General features: G+C 39.2%; 1 protein-coding gene across 4 annotated transcripts in view; it reads right to left on the bottom strand.

The window, feature by feature from the left end:
- Window positions 1-24,493, bottom strand: part of HIGD1A (HIG1 hypoxia inducible domain family member 1A) — a 36,909-nt gene extending 12,416 nt beyond the window's left edge. Inside the window, exons 1-2 of one of the 4 annotated variants that reach the window (XM_064274722.1) lie at window positions 24,345-24,493; window positions 9,301-9,419 (exon numbers count right to left, since the gene is read on the bottom strand). In XM_064274722.1, coding sequence (XP_064130792.1) covers window positions 9,301-9,419; window positions 24,345-24,457 — 232 coding nt within the window. In that variant the 5' untranslated portion in view covers window positions 24,458-24,493. Of the gene's footprint in view, window positions 1-9,300; window positions 9,420-16,210; window positions 17,317-17,345; window positions 17,429-24,344 lie in introns of those variants that run through there. The other 3 variants (XM_010589903.3, XM_064274723.1, XM_023547828.2) reach the window with 3 other exon arrangements.
- Between the last annotated feature and the right edge of the window lie 1,474 nt (window positions 24,494-25,967).

The raw sequence follows: 25,967 nt of genomic DNA, 5'->3' as shown, positions 1-25,967 counted from the left end.
CCCCCGGGGGGCCTGGCCCGCTGGAGTCAAGGTCAGATCCTCCGCTTGCAGCCCGATGCCCTGCGTCAAGGCTCCCCTGCTGGGACGGTGCACTCTCGACTCCAAAATCAGTCGCTGCCTCCCGGGGACTTCTCATCCCTCCAGCCGCGTTGCCGTGCCACCTCCGCGAACCAGTGGGGCCGCCTCCCGGGGTTAGTTCAGGTGGGTGGAGCAGCTCCCCGTGCTTGTGCTGTGACCGAGTGTCCCGGCTGGGACGCTGTTCTCCCCGCTCCAATACCAGTCGCTGCCTCCCGGGGACTTCTCCTACCGGCTGCGTCCCACGCCGCCCGCGTGACCCAACTGGTCCCCCTCCTGGGGTTAGTTCAGGGGGGTGGAACAGCTCTCTGTGCTTGTGCCGTACCTGACTGGTACGCTGGCTCCAGGCTCTGAAAACAATCGCTGCTTCCCCGTATTAGTTCGTTCTCCGTCTCTAAATCTGTGTTTGTTGTTCAGGGTTCGTAGATTGTTATGTATGTGATCGATTCACTTGTTTTTCTGTGTCTTTGTTGTAAGAGGTATCCGAGGTAGCGTCTGCCTAGTCCGCCATCTTGGCTCCGCCTCCCTCTTCTGCATTTTTAGTAATGTTTTGTATACTGTTTATGCCATGTGTTAGAGCTTCTAACATTGTCCCTACTTTTTCTTCCATGATCTTTATCATTTTAGATTTTATGTTTAAGTCTTTGATATGTTTTGAGTTTGTTTTCATGCATGGTGTGAGGTATGGGTCTTCTTTTTTTTTTTTTTGCAGATGTATATCCAGTTATGCCAGCACCCTTTGTTAAAAAGACTGTCTTTTCCCCAGTTAACTGACTTTGGGCTTTTGTCAAATATCAGCTGCTCAAATGTGGATGGATTTATGTCTGGATTCTCAATTCTGTTCCATTGGTCTATGTAGTATCTGTTGTTGTACCAGTACCAGGCTGTTTTGACTACTGTGGTGGCATAATAGGTTCTAAAATCAGGTAGAGTGAGGCCTCCCACTTTGTTTTTCTTTCTCAGTAATGCTTTACTTATCTGGGCTCTCTTGCCCTTCCGTATGAAGTTGGTGATTTGTTTCTCCATCTCATTAAAAAATGTTGTTGGAATTTGGACCAGAATTGCATTTTATCTATAGATGGCTTTTGGTAGAATAGACATTTTTACTATGTTAAGTCTTCCTATCAATGAGCAAGGTATGTTTTTCCACTAACGTAGGTCTCTTTCGGTTTCTTGCAGTAGTGTCTTGTAGTTTTCTTTGTATAGGTCTTTCATGTCTCTGGTAAGATTTATTCTAAGTATTTGATCTTCTTGGGGGCTACTGTAAATGGTATTGATTTGGTGATTTCCTCTTCGATGTTCTTTTTGTTGGTGTAGAGGAATCCAACTGATTTTTGTATGTTTATCTTATATCCTGATACTCTGTTCAACTCTTCTATTAGTTTCAGTAGTTTTCTGGAGGATTCCTTAGGGTTTTCTGTGTATAAGATCATGTCATCTGCAAATAGAGATACTTCTTCGCCAATCTGGATGCCCTTTATTACTTTATCTAGCCTAATTGCTCTGGCTAGGACCTCCAACACAATGTTGAATAAGGGTGGTGATAAGGGGCATCCGGTTTTCAAGGGGAATGCTTTCAGAATCTCTCCATTTACGATGATGCTGGCTGTTGGCTTTGTATAAATTCCCTTTATTATGTTGAGGAATTTTCCTTCTATTCCTATTTTGCTGAAAGTTTTTATCATGAGTGGGTGTTGCACTTTGTCAAATGCCTTCTTTGCATCAATTGATAAAATCATGTGGTTCTTGTCTTTTGTTTTATTCATATGGTGGATTACATTAATTGTTTTCCTAATGTTGAACCAACCCCGCATACCTGGTATGAATCCCACTTGGTCATGGTGAATTATTTTTTTGATATGTTGTTGGATTCTATTGACTAGAATTTTGTTGAGGATTTTTACATCTAAGTTCATGAGGGATATAGGTCTGTAATTTTCTTTTTTTTGTGGTATCTTTAGCTGGTTTTGGTATCAGGGATATGCTGGCTTCATAGAATGAGTTTGGGAGTATTCTGTCCTTTTCTAAGCTCTGAAATACCTTTAGTAGCAGTGGTGTTACCTCTTCTCTGAAAGTCTGATAGAACTCTGCAGTGAAGCTGTCAGGGCCAGGGCTTTTTTTTTTTTTTTTTGGAGCTTTTTGATTACCTTTTCAATCTCTTTTTTTTTGATGGATCTATTTAGTTGTTCTACCTCTGTTTGTGTTACTTTAGGTAGGTATTATGTTTCTAGGAATTCATCCATTTCTCTTGGTTTTCAAATTTGTTAGAGTACAATTTTTTGCAGTAATCTGATAGGAGTCTTTTAATTTCAGTAGGGTCTGTTGTGATATCGCCCATCTCATTTCCTATTCAGCAGTCCATTCTTAAATATGAGTTGTCCATCAGTTGGACATTCGTAACCCGGGTACTTTCTATATTCCTGGACTACGATACCATAAAACCAAAATGTAGCAATCAAAATATAAAAGTCACACATACACATCCCTAACCACTTAGCAGTTAAACACATCTTAAATAAATAATTGGGTTCAGTGATTATAGTAAAAACAGATTTTAGGAAACTATCAAACAACGGCCTTAGTACTCAGAAATAAAATCAGTGCTGATTCTTAAACTCGTAAACAAGCAGATAAACCTCAAGGATATCTGATCAAGAAAAGGGAAAATAAGTACACAACATTAGAAATGGGAAAGAGGCTATAACCACAAACAGTAAAGAAATTAAAAAAATAGATTACTCTGCATATCTTTATGTCAACTAAATTTGAAAATCTAGGTGAAATGATTTTTTAAAAAAATTGAAAAAAATTTTTATTGTGCTTTAGGTAAGATTACAGAGCAGATTAGTTTCTCATTTGAAAGTTTATACACAAATTGTTTTGTGACATTGGTTGCATTCTCCCCCTTTCCCTTTGAACCTTGGGTTCCCCATGGCCATTCATCCAGTTTTCCTGTCCCTTCCTGCCTTCTTTGCTTTGGGGAAGGTGTTGCCTATCTGGTCTCTATACTTGATTGAACTAAGAAGCATGTTCCTTGTATTGTTTATTTTACAGGTCTGTCTAATCTTTGGATAAAAGGTGGACTCCTGGAGTTAGAAGGGTGTCTGGGGTCCATAGTCTTGGGGGTTCCTCCAGTGTCGGTAAAGTTGTGAATTTGAATTTTCTCCTACGTTTTTCTCTTTCTCTGTCTGGGACCCTCCATTGTAATCCCTCTCAGAGCCATCAGTGGTGGTAGCCAGGCACGATCTAGTTCTTCTGGGCTCAGGCTGGTGGAGACTTAGTTCATGTGGTCCATTAGTCTTTTGGACTAATATCTTCTTCATTCTGCTATGCTCCCTATGGGATGGGGGTAATAAATATATTTTGATGGCTGTTCATGAGCTTTTAAGACCCCAGATGCTACTCATTAAAGTAGGATGTGGAACATTTTCTTTATGAACTATGTTATGCTAAATGACGTAGCTGTTCCCCGCAACCATGGTCCCTGGCCCTCAGCCTCAGTAATTTGGTCCCTCGAGGTGTTTGAATGTGTCTAGGAAGCTTTAATGACTTTGCCTTGGCCAAGTTGTGCTTGGCTAAAGTTAACCAAAGTTAACACCTCCTGTCTGTTATCTACTTGGAGCCCTGGTGACACAGTGGTTAAGAGCTTAGCTGCTAACTGAAAGGCTGGTAGTTTGAATCCACCAGCTGCTCCTTGGAAACCTTATGCGGAAGTGCTACTCTGTCTTATAGGGTCACTATGAGCTGGAATCGACTCCACGGCAACAGGTTTTTTTTTTTTTTTTGGTTTACTATCTATTTTTATCTATTTAGCAATTTCCCCTCCCCTCTCCCATCTCATAACCATCAAAGATTGTTTTTTTCTGTCTGTAAACTTTTTCTTGGGTTCTTATAATAGTGGCCTCATTAAATATTTGTCCTTTTGTGATTGACTTATTTCACTTGGCCTAATGCCCTACAGATTCATCCATGTGTAAGATGTTTCACATACTCATCATTGTTCTTTATCCTTCCGTAGTAGTCCATTTTGTATATGTATCATAGTTTGTTTATCCATTCATCTGCTGATTGGCATTTAGGTTGTTTCCATCTTTCTGGTAGTGTGAATAATGCTGCAGTGAACATGAGTGTGCATGTCTATTCGTGTGACAGCTCTTATTTCTCTAGGATATATTCCCAGGAGTGGGATTACTGGATTGTATGGTATTTCTATTGCTAGCTTTTTAAAAGAGGTGCCATATCGTTTTTCATAGTGGTTGTACCATTCTACATTCCCGCCAGGACTGCATGAGTTCCAATCTCTCTGCAACCTCTTCAACATTTGTTATTTTCTGGGTTTTTTTTTTCATTAGTACCAGTAATGTCAGGGTGAGATGGGATCTCACTGGAGGCTTTATTTGCATTTCTCTAATGGCTAATGATTGTAAGCATTTCCTCGTGTCTGTTAGCTACCTGAATGTCTTCTTTGGTTAGGGTTAAAGTGTCTGTTCATATCCTTTGCTCATTTTTAAACTGGATTACTTGTCTTTTTATTGTTGAGGTGTTGAAGTATTTGACAGATTTTAGAGATTAGACCCTTGTCAGATATGTCATAGCTAAAAATGCTTCCCCAGTCTGCAGGTTCTTTTAACTCTTTTGATAGTCTTTTGATGAGCATAAGTGTCTAATTTTTAGGCGCTCCCTGTTGTCTAGTTTGTCTTCTGGTGTTTGTGCATTGTTAATTATGGTTAGTATTGTATTTTTGCCATGTACTAGGCCTCTAGCATTGTCTCTAATTTTTCTTACATGATCTTTATCATTTTAGGTTTTATATTTAGGTCTTTGAATTTTGAGTTAGTTTTTGTGTATGCTGTGAAGTATGGGTCCTCTTTCTTTTTTTATAGATGGACATCCAAGTTTGCCAGCACCATTTGTTAAAAAGACTGTCTTTCCCCCATTTAATGAACTTTGGTCCTTTGTCAAAGATCAGCTGACCATAGGTGGATGGTTTTACATCTGGTTTCTCAATTCTGTTCCACCTGTCTATGTGTATGTCATTGTGCCAGTTATCAGGCTGTTTTGACTACCGTGGCTGTATAGTAGGTTCTGAGGTCAGGCAGTGTGACGGCTCCTACTTAGTTCTCTTTCTTCAATAATGTTTTGCTTATCCAGGGCCTCTTTCCTTTCCATATAAAGTTAATGATTAGTTTTTATATCTCATTAAAAAGAATGCTGCTGGGCACAACTTGTACAAGGCAAGGTCATGGAAGCTCCATAGACACACCCAAACTCCCTGAGGGACAGAATTGCTGGGCTGAGGGCTGTGGGGACCATGGTCTCAAAGGAACATCTGGTTCAATTGGCATAATATAATTTATAAAGAAAACATTCTACATTCTAGTTTGGTAAGTAGCATATGGGGTCTTAAAAGCCTGTGAGCGGCCATCTAGTATACTCCACTGGCCTCACCCCTTTGGGAGCAAGGAAGAGCCCAGAAAACTAAAGATACAAGGGAAAGATTAGTCCAAAGGGCTAATGGACCACATCTACCATGGTCTCCACCAGACTGAGCCCAGTACAACTAGATGGTGCCTGGCTACCACCACTAACTGCTCCGACAGGGATCACAATAGAGGGTCCTGGACAGAGCTGGAGAAAAATGTAGAACAAAATTCTAACTCAAAAGGAAAGACCAGACTTGCTGGTCTGACAGAGACTGGAGGAACCCTGAGAGTATGGCCCCTGGACACCCTTTCAGCTCAGTAATGAAGTCACTCCTGAGGCTTCCCCCTCAGCCAAAGATTGGACAGGATCATAAAACAAAACAAGACTAAAGGGACACACCAGCCCTGAGGCAAGGACTAGAAGGCAGGCAGGGACAGAAAAGCTGCTAATAGGGAACACAAGGTTGAGAAGGGAGAGTGCTGACATGTCATGGGGTTGTTAACCAATGTCATAAAACAATATGTGTACTAACTGTTTAATGAGAAACTAGTTTGTTCTGTAAACCTTCATCTAAAGTACAATAAAAGAAAAAAAAAAAGAATATTGTTGGTATTTGGATTCGCTTTGCATTGTATCTGTAGATCACTCTGGATAGAACTGACATTTTCACAATGTTGAGTCTTCCTATCCATAAGCATGGTATGTTTTTCCATTTATGTAGGTCTCTTGCAATAGTGTTTTGTAGTTTTCTTTGAATAGGTCTTTTATGTCCTTGGTTAGATTCATTCCTAAGTATTTTATCTTTTTAGGGGCTATTATAAATGGTATTTGTTTTCCTGATCTCCTTTCTGAAGTCCTCTTTGTTGGTATATAGGAATCCAACTGATTTTTCTATGTTGATCTTCTATCCTGCTACTTTACTGAAATCTTTCTATTAGTTCCAGTAGTTTTCTTGTGGAATCTTTGGGGTTCTCTATATATAGCATCATATCATCTGCAAATAGGGATTTTTTTTATGTCTTCCTTTCCAATTTGGATGCCCTTTATTTCTTTTTCTTGTCTTATTGCTCTAGCTAGGACTTTCAGTATGATATTAAATAGGAGTGCTGATAAAGGGCATCCTTGTCTTGTCCTCATTCTCAGGGGGAATATTTTCAGCCACTCTTTGCTGAAAATGATGTTGGCTTTTGGTTTGGTATAGATTCCCTTTATTATGTTGAGGAATATCCCTTCTATTCCTATTTTAATGAGCATTTTTACCAGGAATGGATGTTGAACTTTACCAAATGCCTTTTCTGCATGGATTGAGACGATCATGTGATTCTTTTCTTTTGTTCTATTTATATGGATTTTGGAATTAATGATTTTTGAAGAAAAAACAAAGCACTTAATTTGACTCAGGAAGTGGTAGAAAAGCCTCACTGTACCATTAACCAGAGTCCTGGCGGCACAGTGGTTAAGAGCTCGGCTGCTAACCAAAAGGTTGGCAGTTTGAATCCACTAGCCACTCTTAGAAAACCTATGGGGCAGATCTACTGTGTCCTGTAGAGTCACTATGAGTAGGAATCGACTTGATGGCAGTGGGTTTATACCAATAACCATGGAAAGAACTGAAGGGACAATGAAGATTTAGGGCAGTCCAAAAGATAAAGACTCAAATAGTTTTATCAACAAGTTCTAATAAATTTTTAGGGCATTTTTAATTTGTGTGTTATTTAATGTTTTTCAGAACATTAAAAAGATGGTAAGCTTCCCAATACATTTTCTATGCAAACAAACCCTAATAGCAAAACAAAATTAGGATAATATGAGAAAATAATTATTGAGCAATTTAAAACAGATGCAAAATTCCTAAATAAAATCATAACTTAACAACTGTAAATATTACTGACCATGATTATTAGGTTTTTACTTTGGGAATTATTCATTCCACATAATGAAATGTATTAAAATTCACAAAGGATGAAACTATATCATCATTTCAATAAATATTGTAAAAATTAATAAATTAGAATAATAAAATATATTCCAGAAACCAATAGCAAATATCAATTGTACTTAATGTTGAAATGCTAGAAGCATTCCCATTAAAGTCAAGAATAAGGGAAGGATGCATGCAAACACTATTACTATTGCCTGGAGATACCAAACAATTTAATGACATGAAAAAAAGCTATAAGCATAACTTAGGAAGAAACATTATTAGTTTGGAAATTATATAACTATGTACAGAGAAAATCGAGAATCAAATGAAAACCAACTAGAACCAATAGGAGAAAGAATTACTCTCATGAATGCATCAACAAATATATCTAGGAATGTCTAAAAAGTAATGTGCAAAACCTAGAGAAATTTAAAATATGAACTTATACTTAAGGACACAAAAGACTTAAATAAAAATGTATTGGCATACCACATTCCAAAATGTCAATCCTCCTGAAATTTATAAATTAATTAAATGCAATCCAAATGTAAATTCCAATAAAATGAACCCTCCCCCACTTTTTTGGGGACAGGGGAACAAGACTTGTCAAGCCAATTCCAAAGCAAACAGGCAAGCTCTTTTTGAAAATAAACATACCATTAAGTTTCTGGTACACAACTAGACATAATAGAACGAAGCAGCAAACGGAGTTAAGAAACAGACCCCGATGTGTGTGTTAGGTATATGTTATAGCAACACTATGGGAACAACTCCAATGTCACAGATAGGGCAAGGACAATGGTTAAACAAATGGACCTAAAAAGTGGAATGTTCTTTTTTTTTTTTTCCAAGATTGTTTTGACTATCCTGGATCCTTTGCATTTCCATATAAATTTTAGTTTGTCATTTTCTGCAAAAAAGTCAGCTAGGATTTTAATAGGAATTGCATCGAATCGGTAAATCAATTTGGAAAGTGCAGTATTGCCATTCTAACAATATTAAGTCTTCTAAACTGTGAACATGAACTATTTATTTAGATCTTTTTCAATTTCTTTCAGCAATATTTTATAGTTTTCAGTGTACAAGTATTGTACTTCATTTGCTAAATCTGTTGCTAGGTATTTTTTTATGCCATTACAAATGGAATCACTTTCTTAATTTCATTTTCAGATTATTCATTCTACTGTGTAGAAATACAATTGATTTTTGTATCTTGATCTTGTATCTTTGTACATTTTTTTACTTCTAATATATTTTCCTTAGACATGTTTTACTCTTGTCTTAAAATCAGAAGAGAAAGAGGACTGTGCAAAATAGGTCAAATAAGTTTACGTTAAACGATTTTCAAAGAGGCATGTTTAAAGGAAGGGAATAGGCTTAATTGATTAAACTGATGTATAGACCTATTAAAATGCACTGTATTGAACACATACCTAAAAACTATAAAAAAAAGATTTCCAAGCTTTAGGAATTTGGCAGAATCAAAGCTGTTGTTTTTATTAATCTAGAAAATCCTTCCTTTGTGATAGTGAATGAAAAAAATTAAGATTCAGTGTGATTATAGACTTTCCCACTGCTGCATGTAGTTGGTAGCAAACCCAGGACTAAAACTGGGGCTTCTGATTCCCAATCCAGTGTTCTTTGCACTCTACTACACACTCAGTGAAGTAGGAATCAATAAAATGAGACGTCTGCGGATACACACAGAAGAATTTTTTAGTTAGATTTATATCATACCAATCTCAGCATGTTTCAACAACTAAAAAAAACATACTTGAAAATAAATGCTTTCAGGATGTGCTTGATGAAGAAGTTTACTGTATGTCTGCTGTATTCAGGCTTGCAACAGATTATTAGAATGTTAAAGGTAAGCTTACCAATGGGGACAAATGGTGCATCTTTAGCTTTTCGGATAAGTTTGGATCCCTGATCTTCATCATATGAAGGAAGAGAAACATCTGCGTTGGATGACATGGCGATTGGTTGAAGAATCTTCCTGAAAGAGAATTTTCATGAGATTCTATAATTAAAAGCATCTAGAACACTATAAAATGCCTAGGTGTACACGCAGTCCTTGGGTTAAGAAAGAGATCAGTTCCTCAGTCTTTAAGTTGAATTTGTAGGTAAGTCAGAACAGGCACCTATGATTCTTCTTCAGCGTCAGTCAAATGTTTGTCTTAGCGTATAGTATATCTATTTTACCTTTCTATCCATATAAAGGAAACCCTGGTGGCATAGTGGTTTAAGAGTTACTGCTGCTAACCAAGAGGTCAGCAGCTCGAACCCACTAGGCGCTCCTTGAAAACCCTATGGGGCAGTTCTATTATGTCTGATAGGGTCGCCATGAGTCGGAATTGACTTGAAGGCAACTTTTTTTTTGTTTTTTTAATACATATAAAACACTTAACACTTCCAAACCATGCAGTATTTTCATGAGCATCACAAAGTAATGCCTGCATTGATTATTCCAAACCATTGTATTTAACTCAGATTTTTAATATAATAGGTTTTATGGCAGTCCATTCTAAATGTGAGTTGTTCTTAAGTTGGACATTTGTAACCTGGGGACTGCCTGTACTTAAAAATTCCTAATTTCTATGCAAAACCTGTATATGTTATCCATGAACTTTTCTAAACATTTTTATTCACACTGTTAAAAGAAAAAAAAAAAAAAAGGAAATTACTTTTATCAATTAAAATAGCATCTATTAATTTTCTGGTTTTCTTTACCCTTAATCACTTCGACTTGACAGCTTTAAATTACTCAGGCCAAACTGATATTCCTTATTGCCTCCTCAGTATGTTGGAACTCCTACTAAGCACTTTTCATTGCAGTAAATATAATCTTAATTCCTTTCAACTGCTACTGACTCATTTGCTCCACCAAGCTACTTGGATTCAATTCTCAACTCTCAATAGTTTCCAACCCATTACACTAATCTTTATTATTGATGGTGGTGGTCTTCCGGGAAAGATAAAGGTCACTGTGAATAGCCAAAATTTCTACCTAACTCATCATTTACTCCTTTTAAGAACAAAGCTTCAATTTTAAATACAGTTGCTAAAAATACGTAATATAACCTTTTTATTTTTTATGACTCAGGGTTACCGTTTTCAACATCATTGCAGTATAAAACTGAAATACCCTGAGGGCTTCTTAATGAATATCTTCTAAGCTGCAGCTCCAAGGAGCCCTGATGGTGCAGTAGCTAAGCGCGTTTAGCTGTTAACCGGAAGGCTGGCAGTTCGAGCCCACCAGCTGCTCTGCAGGGAGAAAGATGTGGCACTTTGCTTCTGTAAAGATTACAGCCTCAGAAACCCTTTGTGTCATATCATGTACTTTGGACATGCTATCAGGAGGGACCGACCAGTCCCCGCAGAAAGACATCATGCTTGCTAAAGCAGAGGGTCAGCAAAAAAGAGGAAGACCTTCAATGAGGTGGACTGACACAGTGGCTGCACGGATGGGCTCAAACCAGGGCTTTGAACCGGTTTGAACCCCTGCTAATAATCTGCATTTCTGACAAGTTCCCAGACGACGCTAATGCTGCTGGTTAGGGACCAATTCTGAGAACCACTAGTAGAGCAGTGGTTCTCAAAATTTATTATACATAAGAATCACTTGAGGATCTTGTGAAAATGCAAATTCTGATCATTATATCTGGGGTTGAAATGCAAATTCTCAGTAGGGATTCAAATCTGAACAAACCAGTTCAAAGCCCTGGCTCAAACATTGAAACGCCTGTGAAGATGATGCAGGACTGGGCAGCGTTTCGTTCTGTTGTACACAGGGTCACTGTGAGCAGCAACCAACTTGACAGCACCTAACAACAATAACAAGCTGCAGCTCTGCCTTCCTTTACATATCTTATATTTTTCCGGCTTCTGTCTTAGAGTGGATACACTGTTCTCCCTGAACCTTCCTTTATAATATTATTCAAGTGAGGCAAAAAAAAAAAAAAAAAAAGATGCTACCCTGATGATAGAAAGACGGAAGAAAAAATTTATTACCATTATTTGGAAACCCTGGTGGCACAGTGGTTAAGAGCTATGGCTGCTAACCAAAAGGTCAGCAGTTCAAAACCACCAGGCACTCCTTGGAAACCCTATGGGGCAGTTCTATTTTGTCCTATGAGATAACTATGAGTCAGAACTGACTCAGCGGCAGCAGGTTATAACCATTATTGCAAAGACTCCTCCCTTTTCAATCATCTTCCTTCATACAGGCAATAATAAATATAATTCACCTTAGTCATAGTAACTATGTATATACTTCCTCCTTCATTGAATTGATTTGAACTACCCATAAACTTTACTCACAGATAAAATAAGGGAGTCAAACATAGTATATAACTACACAAGTCTGATTAGTATCAACTCTCATCCCACTGCCCAGATAAAATCCTACCTTCACTTCTAAGTTTTTCATGTGCATCACACTCCCCTTGATAATAGCTCTTATGCAACACCTTGCAACCCAAAGAGGGTTCGTGGTGGTTAAGGTCTCCCCCAGAATTGCAGGAAGTCTAGAGGTAAGGGTGTGTGCTTAGTTTGAAAAGTGAATTCATCCTTCCAGCCCCCCACCCTCACTGAGAATTAAGAGTTGAATCCTGTCATCTGACGGAGGAGAAAACCTTAAACCAGAGCAGTTGTGCAGTGTCAGTTAGATAGGAGAGAACTACGATTAGAACTAGAGCTTCAGCTTTTTTTTCTGTGCTCTATTACCTCCCAGTTGAATAAATTCCTCCTTGCTAAGCTCTTATTATATACAAGACTCAAGGAGGAGCCTTCGGGGAACTCACCTTTTTTGAAAACAGCTGAAGCATAAACAAAATCAGATTTTTTTTTAAAGAGGTGACAGAGTGTGATTAATTGTCAATAGTGTATTTTTTAGTGTAATAGAGACCATGTAGACTGATTTCAGAGGGAATGATACCTTTTAGCTAAAGCAGGTATGGAAGGTTTCAGAAAAGATGGGACTGGCCTTGAAGAGTCTGCATAAATGGACTGGATGGAGAGACTAAATATTGTATTTATTTTAGGCTGATGTTTATTAGCTGCCTTCATACCAAATCATAAGCTCCTCAAAGACATTAACTGTTTATCAAAAAACTTCCTTCCAACTGTCTTGCCCAATCCTACACCTCAGCCACACTAAACTTTCAGGTGCTCTCCATACCTCCAAGCCTTTGCACAAGTTGATTCCTCTGCCTGTTAACACTCTTCTTCCCTTTCGCCACTTTCCATCCCCTTTAGATACTCTTCCCTGGCTAACCCTTCCCATACCTTAACTGACCTTCTCTGGGATGGCTTCCTGACTCTATACATTTACAAGTGCTTTGGTTATGCGGTGCCATAGGACCCCGTGGGGGCACTGGAGGTTCAGTGGTAGAATTCTCACCTTTTTATGAAGGAGGCCCAGCCAATGCAACTCATTGTGGCCACTGCCCATTTTTCAGTGGAGGCTCATGTGTTGCTATGATGCTGAACAGGTTTCAGTGGAGCTTCTAGACTAAGTCAGACTAGGAAGAAAGGCCTGGTGACCTAAAATCAGCCAATGAAAACCCTATGGATCACAACAGCCCGATCCACAACCCATCATGGGAATGGTGCAGGACCAGGCAGGATTTTGTTCCATTGTACATGGTGTTGCTAAGAGTCAGGAACCAGCTTGCCAGCAATTAACAACAAAAGGACCTTTTTTCTATTATAACCCTTATCACAGCTGCTTGTTTACTTGCCTATTTCTCTTGCTAGAATCCTTGAAGCCAGGGGCCTAGATCTCCTCTGCTCATATCTATCTCCACTGCTGGTGTGATGCCTTGCAGGCAATAAACACACAACAAAATGTTTGCTGAATGAATTAAGAAGTCATATTTTTCAACAAGCAAAATTATTCTCAGGTAATTTATTTAGGAATATTTAGTGAAAACAGTAATAATTATACACCTCTGTAGAGCTTAATCACTCAGTAAGAAATATGCCAAACTGTATGTATGTAGGTACTTATTTCTTTTATAATTCTTCTGTTGTATTTATGAAAGAAGACATGATAACGAGGGTAGGAGTTGGCTCCTTGAAAACATGAGACAAAACTATTATATAACATAATCCAGTTTTAAAAACTAGCAACTTCTTCTGTAGACGTAAAGACATGTTTTCCACCTTTGCCTTAATTTTTCCTCAACTAAGAAATCATTTGGGAATTATCATTAAAAACAAGAATGTTGGTACTTTTTCCTCTAATCACTGCATATCTGGATAACTAATTACCTAACAGATCACCTCAATTTCTGTTCTTTGCTAAACTAATGTTGCTAAACATTTCTTTCTTTGTGTTACTCTTCCATCTAAAAATTTTCTATGGTTCTCTATGATTTACAGATTTAGTTCCTCCTGTCAGTGATCCTCATTCTTTTTATCTAGCTCAAACATCACTACCTTTCTGAAGCTTATCCTTACTTCCCTCAGGAGAGTTAAGTTCTGTTAGCACGCTGTTTTCGCATAAATTCTTTTGTTATCTCTATATAAGTTTTTCCCCCACACCTCCACCCTCTAGACAGCTAAGAATCTTAATTATATATGCATTCCTGGTTACTGGCACATTAATAGGCAGAAAGAAAGGCAGACAAAATAAAAATCAAAAAGCTTGCACAACATGTAGCCTTAAATAAATTCCATTTGTTTTGCCTAAACCCATCCTAGTGGATTTTTATTATCTATAAAACCCATTGCCACTGACTCGATTCCAACTCCTAGCAACCCTGGAGGACAGAGTGGAACTGCCCCATAGGGTTTCCAAGGCTATCATCTTTATGGAAGCAGACTGCCACATCTCTCTCCCAGGGAGCGGCTGGTGGGCTGGTGGGTTCCAATCATGACCTTTCAGTCAGCAGCCGAGTGTTTAACCGCGGTGCCACCAGGGCTCCCTTCTATTACCTATAACCAAGTCTTAATACAACACATAACCAAATTCTTGTCTTGGAATAAAACTTCTGTCAATTTCTGTGTTCCTGTAAAAAGCCTTAGCCTTGTGAGACAAGGAAATACATACAATATAAAGATTGTTTGCTTCCACTTTCCCTAGGAGCATTTTACTTCATATCAAATCATAAATACTTTGAGAATGAGATCTGTAGCTATTTGTCTAATTACCTGTTCTGTTCTGAGGGCCAAATGGTTACAGCCCAAACTACATCCTTAGGTTAAGTCCCAAGGTGCCAGGAAGGCTGGAGGGAAAGTATAAAGCCCAGACCTTGGAGGTATCTCTAGGTCTAAAAATTGGAGAGACCCCCTGGTGGCACAGTGGTTAAGAGTTTGGCTAACCAAAAGGTCAGAAGTTCAAATTCACCAGGTGCTCCCTGGAAACTCTATGGGGCAGTTCTACTCCATACTATATAAGGTCGCTGTGAGTTGGAATCGACTCCACAGCAATGGGTTTTTTTTTGGTGAGTGGGGGGGAGATGTTCATCTGTACACTGGAAGGATGCATTTACATTCTAAAAGGATAGGCTGATAACCGAAGATCCTTTGCATCCTGTCTCAATGAAGCAAAAGGGTTTTGGCCCCTCCTTTCAGGAAGGGAGGGGGATGGCTCTCTCTTTTCTGTATATAAACGAACACAAGGAGAACAGCTATGGTTCTCCATTCTTTACCTATGACACAGACTCGAAAGTTTGTATGAGTAGGACATTTGACCTGGCTTTCAGAATGTTACCCCTGGGGTAAGAATCAGGGTGTGGGGAGCCAAGTCATCATTATTTGCTCTAAGTGAGTAATGATAAACTTTCTCTGATCCATAAAACTCATGTGCACATTCAGAATAATATTAATAAAGATGAATATTAAAAATCCAACACTTACATCAGAGTCGTTACCTTATAGTTCAAATGGTATCTTTATACCATCTTAAAATTCTAATATAGTATATATTTATGACATACTCTCTGGACAGATTTTGATAACTGTCTTCCTAATTACCATCTAGAAGCTTCCCAAGTGTTCACAATATACAGCTACCTGAATTGAAGATGATTAGCTTTTAAAGTACTAGGGTCAACAATGAGAAATTCAAAATTTGAAAGTAAGGGACGACCCAGATGATTAATCCATGCCAATAACTTCATTTTACAAATAAAATGAGTTCTAAGCAGTTACATGAATTTTTAACAGGAGGAATACATCTCTGGCAGAAGAGGATTAGAACCCAGTTCTCTTCATACTCAGTCCAGGGTTCCTTTGATAGACAATATATTGCCAAATCACCAGTGTTACGATGTTGGTGCATATTAATATGAAAAACATTGAAATTCATTCCTTAACAGAAGCCTGGATCTCTCTTTGAACTGAAAAAAATGTAAGCCACGTGTAAAACTATATAGCCTCTTCCTGTCCGGGGACTTAAATCACCTAACAATTTTAACTGTGATTTGAAAATATTCTTTTTCACTAGCACCACTGCTAGATTTTCCTTTATCATCATTTTCTCATCCAGCTGCTGCCACTGACCCAGATTGCTGTCTGAAAGTTGAACAGGTTCCAAAAGAGGCACTAATAACCAGATATTTAAAGCGAGTTTGGAGAAAAGGAACTATTCAGTAAGCCTAGTAAGATACTACTGAAAACCTTTCCAACGCATGGGAACCTGGAAGAGGTATAATGGAAGATGGGCTGCCCCTGGCATCAGGCGATGTAACAGGCTGAAGGATCTTCACAGCCTGTCTTTTTGGTCACAGGAACTCTATCTAGAAAAGCAATGTTTTAAAACTTCGATTTTGCATCACTCACCTGTCAAGTTTGTTTATAATGGCTGCCGAGGCCCCACCCTGGAGATTCTGATTCACACGGTCTGGGCAGGGCTCTTGGAACCAGTATTTTAAGAAGCGCCATCAAGTGATTCTGGTGCACACCAAAGTAAGAGACCCCTAGTCTAAACCAAAAACCCGTTGTCATGGACTCGATTCCAACTCATAGCGACTCCTGGTCTACACTGCTCCAAACATGTTTGTCATGCTGGAGAACGGTACTACTTCCATCTGCCAGAACTTTTCATTCAAACCGGTCTTACTCCAAAGTGCCTGGGTACTTCCGGAAGCCTAGATGCCTTCGGTAGGGATTACCCTGAAGAGGAAAATAGCTGCATTCACCCGGGGTAGTCAGGAGAGGAAGACTAGCAGTAACACTGCTCAAGCCATTCCGGCTGCTCCCACTTCTAAGCTCATACCCTGCTTTGTAATTTCCCATCCCCAGGCTTACTTTCAAGAATAAATTTTAACTCCGCCAGGGATGCTTCATTCAGGGCCCGAGGCCCTCGTACCTTCGCCAGGTAGGTCAAGGCGCAAAGGGTGGTTGGAAGCACGGCTTGGGGAGAGGAGGCAGACGGCGGACTACCTCTGTTTTTCGCCGTCCCTTCAATCTTTCGACCTTCCTCCTCTCTCGCTTCCTGTGACCTTGTCAGGACTCCAAGGCCAGAGTCCTCCCCTGCCTATCCCTCCTGACCCACCGCTCAGCCCCCGCTCTCAAGTGAGCATGCTCCGGGACGCTCCTGGCTACCGGCTCCCTGCTCCCCAAGCCGGCCCCAGCCCCCCTTCACAGATCTCTCATCACTCGCCCATCAGTGGGTCTTGCCCGGTCGGCAGGGATTCATTCTGTCCGTCAGCTTCCGCTTCATCTGCTCGTTCGCCCCGTATGTTCTCACCCGACACGACCCCAGACCTTGTCTGCAGGCCCCTGGCCTCTCCGGATCCTCGTGGTCGGATCTCAGCGGCGCCAACTGTACCGCGATCCCAGGCATCGCCCCTACTCCCAGCCCCGCGGCCCCAATCCCTCAAGGTCCTCTAGGCCCAGCCAGGAGTTCCCTCGCTTCTTCCCGCCCGGACGCTGGGAGCCCACGGCGCCCAATAACTCCTCACGTTTCACTCACCACAGGTAACAAGCTGCGTAAAGCGCCACCGGCTTCTAACCCCGGCCTGCAAGCCTTCTCCGGCCGGCTTCTCTCCGTCCCGCCCACTACCGGCCCCAGCCAATCAAAATCCAGCAACCGGCACGGGGGAGGAGGCCCGGTGGGTGCGTGCTTGTGCGCGTGGGCGGGGCGGCTCAGAGACGGCCTTGGATTGGCTGGAGCGGCGCGGGCGGCGGGCGTGGCTCGACGGCCCCCACTCTCGCCTACGGGCCACGTCAGAGGGGAGCGTGCAGAGTCCGGGGTTCGTGCGGGGACTCTCAAAAACCCGTGGTCTGCCGGTAACTCAAATTTCTCTTGCTCTTATCCCTCGGGCGGTGGCTGCAGCAAACACCGTGAACGCTGTGTCCCGGGCGCTGGCTTCCGGCGTAATGTCGTGCGGGGCAGTGGGGCCGGGGGCGAGGGCTTTCGCCTGGGGCCCACCGTTGGGAGGCCTGGGGCTTAAGTGGAAGCGCATCCCTGCTCTCAGGGGCTTTGAAGGCTGTGGGGCGACTGAGCGTCCTATCCGTTCCTCTCTCCGGTTGCTTATCCGCCACGAACGTGTGCTGGCGGGCGTTCTGTTGGTCCGTAGTTGGGAGGAACAGGCTGCCCGGCCATGACGTGAACAGGACCTACGCCACTTTTATTCTTCTAAACTTATTTATTCTTGACTGCTCAGTTCCTTTTTCCTTGCTGTATGAAATACCTCTCTAATGTTTGCAATCCAACTCTCACCCTCTTGGTATACAGAAAATTATGTATCTTAAAGAAACCAGGTTTTCTAAAGAGATGGACCAAGGAGGGGCAGCTTGCCCTTGGGAGGAACACTTGGTATGTTTTAAATTAACTGGAGACCTCCAACAGGAATAGTCCATCCTGCATTGTATTGCTAATCATGTATTCTTTAATAGAAACTTGTTTGTCATGTGTGAATTTTTCTATTCTGTTTTCTCTAGACAAACTTCATGTGCTTTATGGATATATGTTTTTTCATGTGGTGGATTTAACTAAACTAGATGATCAGTTTCCAACTGACAGTGAATTGACATGGGCAACCTCTTGTTTAGATTACTGGGGAATACATGGACAGTGCACTTTGAGAGTTTTAAGATTATCTTTAGATATTCATAGTAATGAGGCTAGTAAGTACTAGAAAGATAAATGTTAATTTGTTGCCCATTATAAAAGGAGAGTCAGAAGAAATCTTATTCGTCCAACACTGAGGATATGGTTGGTAGCTTTAACTCCTACTTACAGTATAGCTGAATTAGTGAAATCTTTTAAGAAATTTATCAATTACCATGGGACAAATAACAGATGAAATTGCTAGAGGGATGGAAGCAGAACAGCTCTCTGACCTCATTAAACCAAGGTGACATGAAATAGACTTGAGATTTTTTTCACTACCCCAAGAAAGTGTAGTTTGTACTGTGAGGATGTAGACTAAGAATATTATTTGCAGTAGCCCATGTACTTACTCCTGATGGAAACCAACCAAATAAATCTGGTGTTTGTAAGGGTGTTACAGTGTGTAACCAAGTAACTTGTTCTCAAATTCTATTTGTATCTTGTTCTACTTCTCCTGTGTTATTTATCTAAATGCAACAAGAGGTATTTGTTACAGCACAGACTACATTATTCTTGGACTAATAAAATCTAAGGTATTTTGTTATCTCATGTCCCCTCGGCTTAATGAGGTCAGAGATCACTGTTGTGTTCACATCCCACTAGCAACGTTGTCTGTTATTTCTCCCATAGTGATTGATAAATTTCTTATAAAAGATTTTTCCGAATCAAATATACCACAAGTAGGAACTAAGGTTACCAACCATACCCTGAGTGTTGGACCAGTGGGGTTTCTTCTGACTCTCGTTTTACAATGCATACTAAATTAACATTACCTTTCCAGTATTTACTGGCATCATTACTGTGAAGATCTAAAGGTAATCCTAAGGTTCCCAAAGTGCATTGCCCACACATTCACCAAGAATCTAAATAAGAGATTGTCCATGTAAATTCACTGTCAGTTGGAAAGGGATCATCTAAACTACTTGCATCTACCACACAAAAACATATATCCATAAAGGGCACTCAAAATCTGTCAAGAGAAAACAGAAGGTATAGAAAAATTTACATGTGACAAACAAGTTTCTATTAATAACCTGATTAGCAAGATAATATAGGATGGGCTTCTTGTTGGAGGTCCCCAGTTAATCTGTCTAAAGCATACTAAGTGTTCTTCCCAAGCAAGCTGCCCCTCTTTGGTTTACCTATTAATAGTCATGGATCACTTTCTCAAAAGTAGAAGTGGAATCGAAGACAAATGGAGCCTGAGCCATGATGTCGATCTCACAACCTGATTTTTTTAAGATACATAATTTTCTGTATAGCAAGAGGGTGAAAGTTTGATTATAAACGTTAGGTGTTTTGTACAACATTGTCTTGAAGACTGATTAAACCAATTACTGATATATCCTAAACATAATTCTGTTTACTGATTTACCCTAAACATAACTCTCTGTCCGATCTTTGGAATCAGTTTTTCAAAACAGACCAAATTCTTCAAAAAAAAAGCACAATGTCCAAAGCAAAAGGGTCTTGCCAGTTTATCTGGACAATTGTTTGACTCAAAGTGGCTTCAGGAATCAGTGTTTTTCCTCAAAGCTCGAGGTTCAGAAGGACACACAAAGGCAGTTGGCTATGTAGGTTGTCCCAACTTCCATGAAAGCCAGAAATCTGGATTCCAGGAGGATTACAATTCTTTCATGGTTCCCTCCTTTGGATCATGATCTTTTTATAGAAACTTTGATCAAAAATCCTAAGTGGTAATTGGGCACTATCTGGTTTTTAAGATCTCAGGCACTATACAGCAAATCAGGAGGTAGAGTAGGAACACTAACGTTAGGCCAGTTGCCTGAAATAACCAATGAAACCATGACTCTAAGGCCTTTGAAACAGGAAACAAATCTCATGAGGTGTTTGTTTATGCATAAGCAGCACCAGCAACAGCTTTTCATGTGCCTCAGCAGCAACTGCACTGTGCAAAACCCCAGATTGTGCATTAATATAAATACACCAACGTTTATCTATTGACGCAGAAACTATTTCTTGAAAGAACTAATAGGAAACCTAATGCTATTCTAATTTGTAAAATCATAGCTCAAATTTCAGACACTTTTCTGGTTCTGATACTTATAACTGCTAAGTTTACCAGGAACTTTTAATTCAAGAGTTAAAATAACCCATTAGATAATTTAGGAGAAAAGAAAATGGTTTCTTATATCTAGAAAGTAGGACCTTAAGGCATTTCTTATTTCCAGAAAGAAAGACTTTAAAATGTCAGCAACAATCTCGCGTAAAACCCATAGTTTACTGAGTCTTACGTAGTTAATTTCTGTTACACGTGATTCTGGATTGACTGTAGTCTGTGAACCCATCAGCTTCTGCATAAGAGTTCTGGAAATCTTGATTGAGTCTAGTCAGTCTTTTTCATAAGTTCAATATAGTCCATCTTTTTTGTTAAAAGTCTGGCCAAACGTTTTCAGAAAATCAGCAAAGTATAAACTTATCTGCAGGTGACAAAACTTAATATGGCCATGATTAATTTATAAACATAACTCTTAATAGTGAAAGACCTGACAGAAATTACTTAAGCATAACGTAAAGGTCAAATAAAATCAGTTGAAAACTTTAGATAAAAAATATTTCTAAATATAATCATTAACCATATTTTTAAAGAACTTCATAATAACCTTGAAACATAATACCATAGTCAGAATATACTAAGAATATACCAAGATTATCAAGTTTCTAAATACCTGAATAGTAATAAAAAATAACTTCATAGGTAAATAATTTGAATCCTTCCATCAAACTATTGGCTTTGATGATGCTAGATTAAAAAAAAAAAAGTTTCAATGAAGTTAGAAATAAAAATAAAGTTATGACATAATACATGATATTATGAATTCTGTTTAGTGTTAGGCAAACATAAGACGAAATACAAATTTTAACCCAAAGAGAAAGAATTAGGTACTTCTCTTGATTTTGACAACACCTTCCATGTAATTTCTAACATGTTAAATAAATCTTTTTAGCACTTTTCCTTACAAAAAAAATTTCATGGCTTTCAAACTTACCAGGCGTTTATCATAAGTTACCATGAAACAAAAGTTATTTAACCAAAGACCTTAAAATAAAAACCTTAGCTTTTCTTTTTTTTTTTTTCCTAAATCCATGTGGCTTGGTTTCTGACTCAGGAATCTTACTCTAATGAGAGGCTGAAGTTTTGTCTTCTAGGCAGACTACACAAAAAACAGATAAACTCTTCAAGTCAGTAATCAAGGAAAATTTTGTTATTTTAACAGTGAGAAACCTAATTCTTTGTTTTATATGCTGTTTAAAGCTCCTGAAAAATCTCATAAATTAAGCCATTAAACTTCAGTCAGACAGATAAAACTTTTGACCATATCATATAAATTTCTTTTCAATAAACCTCTTAAACATTGTCTTTGTAGCATACCTTATAGTACCTCCATTTAAAATGGCAAAAATGAACTTGCTCATTAGCTGACCCAAATAAACACACATATATATCCTTTCTCTCATGGTGTTATCAGTCGCCAATCTGACACAAAGGGTCCTTGTCTTTTCCCAAGTAAGAATACACATGAAAAACAACCTTTATCTTCAGCAAGCTTTATTTTGCTTGAGTCAAGCAAAAGGAGTCAGTGGGATCTAAGCCTCTCTAAAAGACTGGAAAAGGGAAGAAAGGCTAGGGCTTAAATGGGTTTGTTGGAGACAATAGAGTAATGACTATTTAGTGGCTTCTTTCAAGGGGCGGACACTTCTCAGAATCAAGGTTGCATGCACATCTGGGATCCAAGATGGAACCCGCTGATATTCAAGATGGAGTCCTCTCTGCACCCCTTGGCATCACTTATTATGGGATATAGTGCAAGCACACTGATCTTTGGCACTACATCACCATCTCCAGAGAGCTAAGGAAGGTTAAACAGTGGTCACACTGTTCTTTTGCGTATGCGGGAGCCTGTAAAGGGGGAAGAGACTAGAAAAACACTAAGAAAAAAGTAATTCATGGGTTGTTTCAGCCTCATCTCATGCTGGCAGGGTGTGGTTCCTGTTTACCTAACTTCTAGATAACTTCCAGCACAGTTATCCCTATCTGTCTCAATGGTATAAAAAGCAAAAGTATATAAGCTTAAATTATGACACATACCTATTAATTTAACACCGATTATTACCTAAAAGATCTTAGATTATTTTAAGCCTGTATTCCATAAAACATAACTAACTGAAGTAAAGTTTCTTTAAATATTGTAAGTTTTCATTCGACTTTTACTATTTCCCAATCTTATCAACTGGCTTTGGAAATCACAAAGTCTCTGCTCAACTGGCTGATTCATTGATATGAATATAACCTTAAGTCTCTGGCTACAGCTAGAAACATTTTTCCAGGCCATTTTAGGTGTGTCTCATTGTGATTTCTATTTGACCTTGGAGACTGAGGGCTGGGTGCTGAGGAGGCCTGATCTTGCCCCACCCTACCTACCTTTTAAATGGAGGTGGAAGATAAGATTAGGTCACTCCATTTACATATGTTTAGGTTGGCCTAGGAGTTTTGAAAAGCAAAAGATAACTTATTTCTTTCCCTTTTGCTGTTCTGAAACTGCTACTTTAAGACAAAACTATCCTTTTTTCTTTAAATAAAACACATTTCATACAATGTCTAACTTAAGTTGCTTAGAAAGGTTTTGGTTTTAAGACTGACATACAGAACATAAAGATCTTGGTGTACTTTTCAAATAGACCAGTTTTTGTCAAAGTTTCTCCAAGTAGCTACTAAAAATCTGAATGGTAACACGGACACAAGACACAGTTTTTCTGAACAAGGAAAGTACTGAGGTTCTAAGATAGCCTTAAAAAAAAAAGGAACAATTCTTAACCATAGCCTCTAACCTGGTACAAAACAGAAATTTAGACACAACGCTGTAGACCAGAAGCAAGCTCTTAGAACAAAAGGAGATGGACAGATAGCTGCACACACACACACACACACACACACAAAAATACTGCACAAAACAAGGACTTGGAGATCCTAGTTTCTTAAACTGTATGTAGCAATTTTTGGTAAGATTGACTCAATTCAATGGAAAAAACAGGTTCTAGATAAAACATTAACTTGCTAGAGCTTCAGATGGAGGAATATTAGAACTTTTGACAAAACCTGAGCATCAAGCAAATTTCCCAAAGAGAAGAAGACAACACAAAAGTTAATTTTCTTAAAATGGTAACTGAAATTCCAAAGTACTTGTAGTATACTCAGTTTATAGTGTTTTAAAATATGAACCCCAAACCAGTGTCTCAGTAATAGGGGGATCAGTCAAAGATATTAAGCTCTAAGGTTTAAGCTTTTGGTTTTCTTCTTTTTGAGCTTAATTCATTCTGCCAGCTAGAGAACTAGTCTCTTATTTTAGGCCTTAAATATACTAGTTCTTCCAGTTGGAAAGTCCTTTAAAGCTACTGATGATTTCAATTTTAACATTGTGATTTTTCATTGAGAAACTATCTCATCAAAAAGGTAAGGAACTACCACTTCTCCCTTCGCCCCCTGAGAATTTGGCTAAACAGGTCAGGAACAGCCAGATTTTACAAAACAGAGCACTATTGTCCAGATTTTCTGAGTCACAAAAAGGCCTGAGCTTTGCAGCTTATGGTGATCCAGACCTCTTTGAAAATAGAATTACCTCTTTAATGTTTCAAAGTCTGAATCTGGACCTAAACTGTAGTTTACCAAAGAGTTAGCAAATATCACTCTTAGTCAAATGATCAAGGAAAAATCTAAGAAAGATTCTCCTTAATCAACCAACTGGTCTTTCAAACAAATATAGTGAACAAAACTTTAGAAAACATGAGAAAGAACAAAGAAGAATAAGCAAAGGCTCATTTTCCAAGAGCACTCACCCGGTTGGTGTCGAGGGGACATGAAGTGGGAACACGTAGGTCCAGAACATAGGACCTCTTTTTGCCAGCTTCTGCTCCACAGTCCAGGTCTCCTCAAGCTCAGCTAGATTCATAGCTTCAGATATCCTGCTGGCTATGCCATTAGCTGTTGTAGGGGAAAAAAAATCACAAAGTTTAGTAAAGCAAAAAGAAAGTTTTATTTGGCGTATATTCAAAAAGGCAAAAATGGGAAGCAAACAAGCATGCTGCCAGACCTAATGTCTGCCCAAATCCGAGGAAATATTACAGGGTCAGCAAGAATGGGAAAAAGGACAAGCATACTGTCACAGACATGTCTGTCCAAGTCCGGAGAGTATTACAGAATAAGCAAGAATGGAAAGATGGACAAGCATGCTGCCCCAGCCACTTCTGCCAGAGTTCAAAGAATGTTACAGTCATCAGTATACATTAACATTACAAATGGGCAAAATCATTGAAAACTTCACCTTTTCACAGATTGGCTAGAAACTGTGATCTTACGTTTTGAATTGTCTTTCTTAACAATCATTGGTGCAGGTTTCACTAACAAAAGGGTCTTCATTGGTCCAATAAATTTCTATTCACTAAATGCTAATAGAAAATGATGAGAGTGGAAAGTCTTTTGTGTTCTGGCTTATGTGAAAAAGGTTCCCTAAAAGATATCTTCTGAGATTATTCTGTTGTTTTCATCTCAGAGCCCAGTTGATGTGTCCTTGTGAGCCCAGCTCCAGCTCTACCAATGATTGCTAAGAAAGGCAATTCAAAATGTAAGATCACAGTGTGTAGCCAGTTTGTGAGAAGGTAAAACTTTTAATGGTTTTGCCCATTTTGTACCCTGTAATATTCTTTTTTTTTTTTTAATATTCTTAGGACTTGGACAGACATGGCAGTGGCAACATGCTGATCTGGTTTCCCATTCTTGCCTATTCTATAATATTCCTTGGATTTGGACAGACATGGATCTAACAACATGCTTGTCCGCTTCCCACTTTTGCCTTTTTGAAAATACGAAGTTAAAGGACTTAAATGGCTGTTCAAGAGACAAAACAAAGACTGGTAAATAACATAAAAACAAGTGCTGTATAGGTATTAAGAACTGTTTTTGCTCTATCTCTTTTATTTTTATTTTAACCTTTGTTTGCATTGTTCCTCTTTCTAGACAAGCTTATGTGTCTTGATGTATGTCTTAATGAGTTGGTGCCTTCTCCCTGAAGGGTAGAGTCATTTCAAGTGATTCAAAAGTTCTAGCTCCAAATGATGGTTGATCAGGGATTTCAATCCATCCCCCATCATACAGGACAGACGACAGCCTAATAAAGGGCCAATATAGATACAAGAGAGATATAATAGTTTAGCTCAGACAACACGAGAGTTCCACTCCTCTAACCTTCAGGGCTCTATGCCCGCATCCAGCAGCAAGCAGCTAGAGAGACTCAACGCCGTGTTTCCAAGATTGAGAAACTCACAACAAAAAGGGGGGATTGGAACAGGCTGCTCGGCCATGACATGAACAGGACCTACACCATTTTTGTTTCTTCTAAACTTATTCTTGACTGCTCAGTTCCTTTTTCTTTGTTGAATTTTTACTAATGACTAATGTCCTTT

The sequence above is a fragment of the Loxodonta africana genome, chromosome 22 (genome assembly GCF_030014295.1).
Source record: "Loxodonta africana isolate mLoxAfr1 chromosome 22, mLoxAfr1.hap2, whole genome shotgun sequence".
Taxonomy (NCBI): domain Eukaryota; kingdom Metazoa; phylum Chordata; class Mammalia; order Proboscidea; family Elephantidae; genus Loxodonta; species Loxodonta africana.
This window is presented reverse-complemented; position numbering and strand designations above follow the sequence as displayed.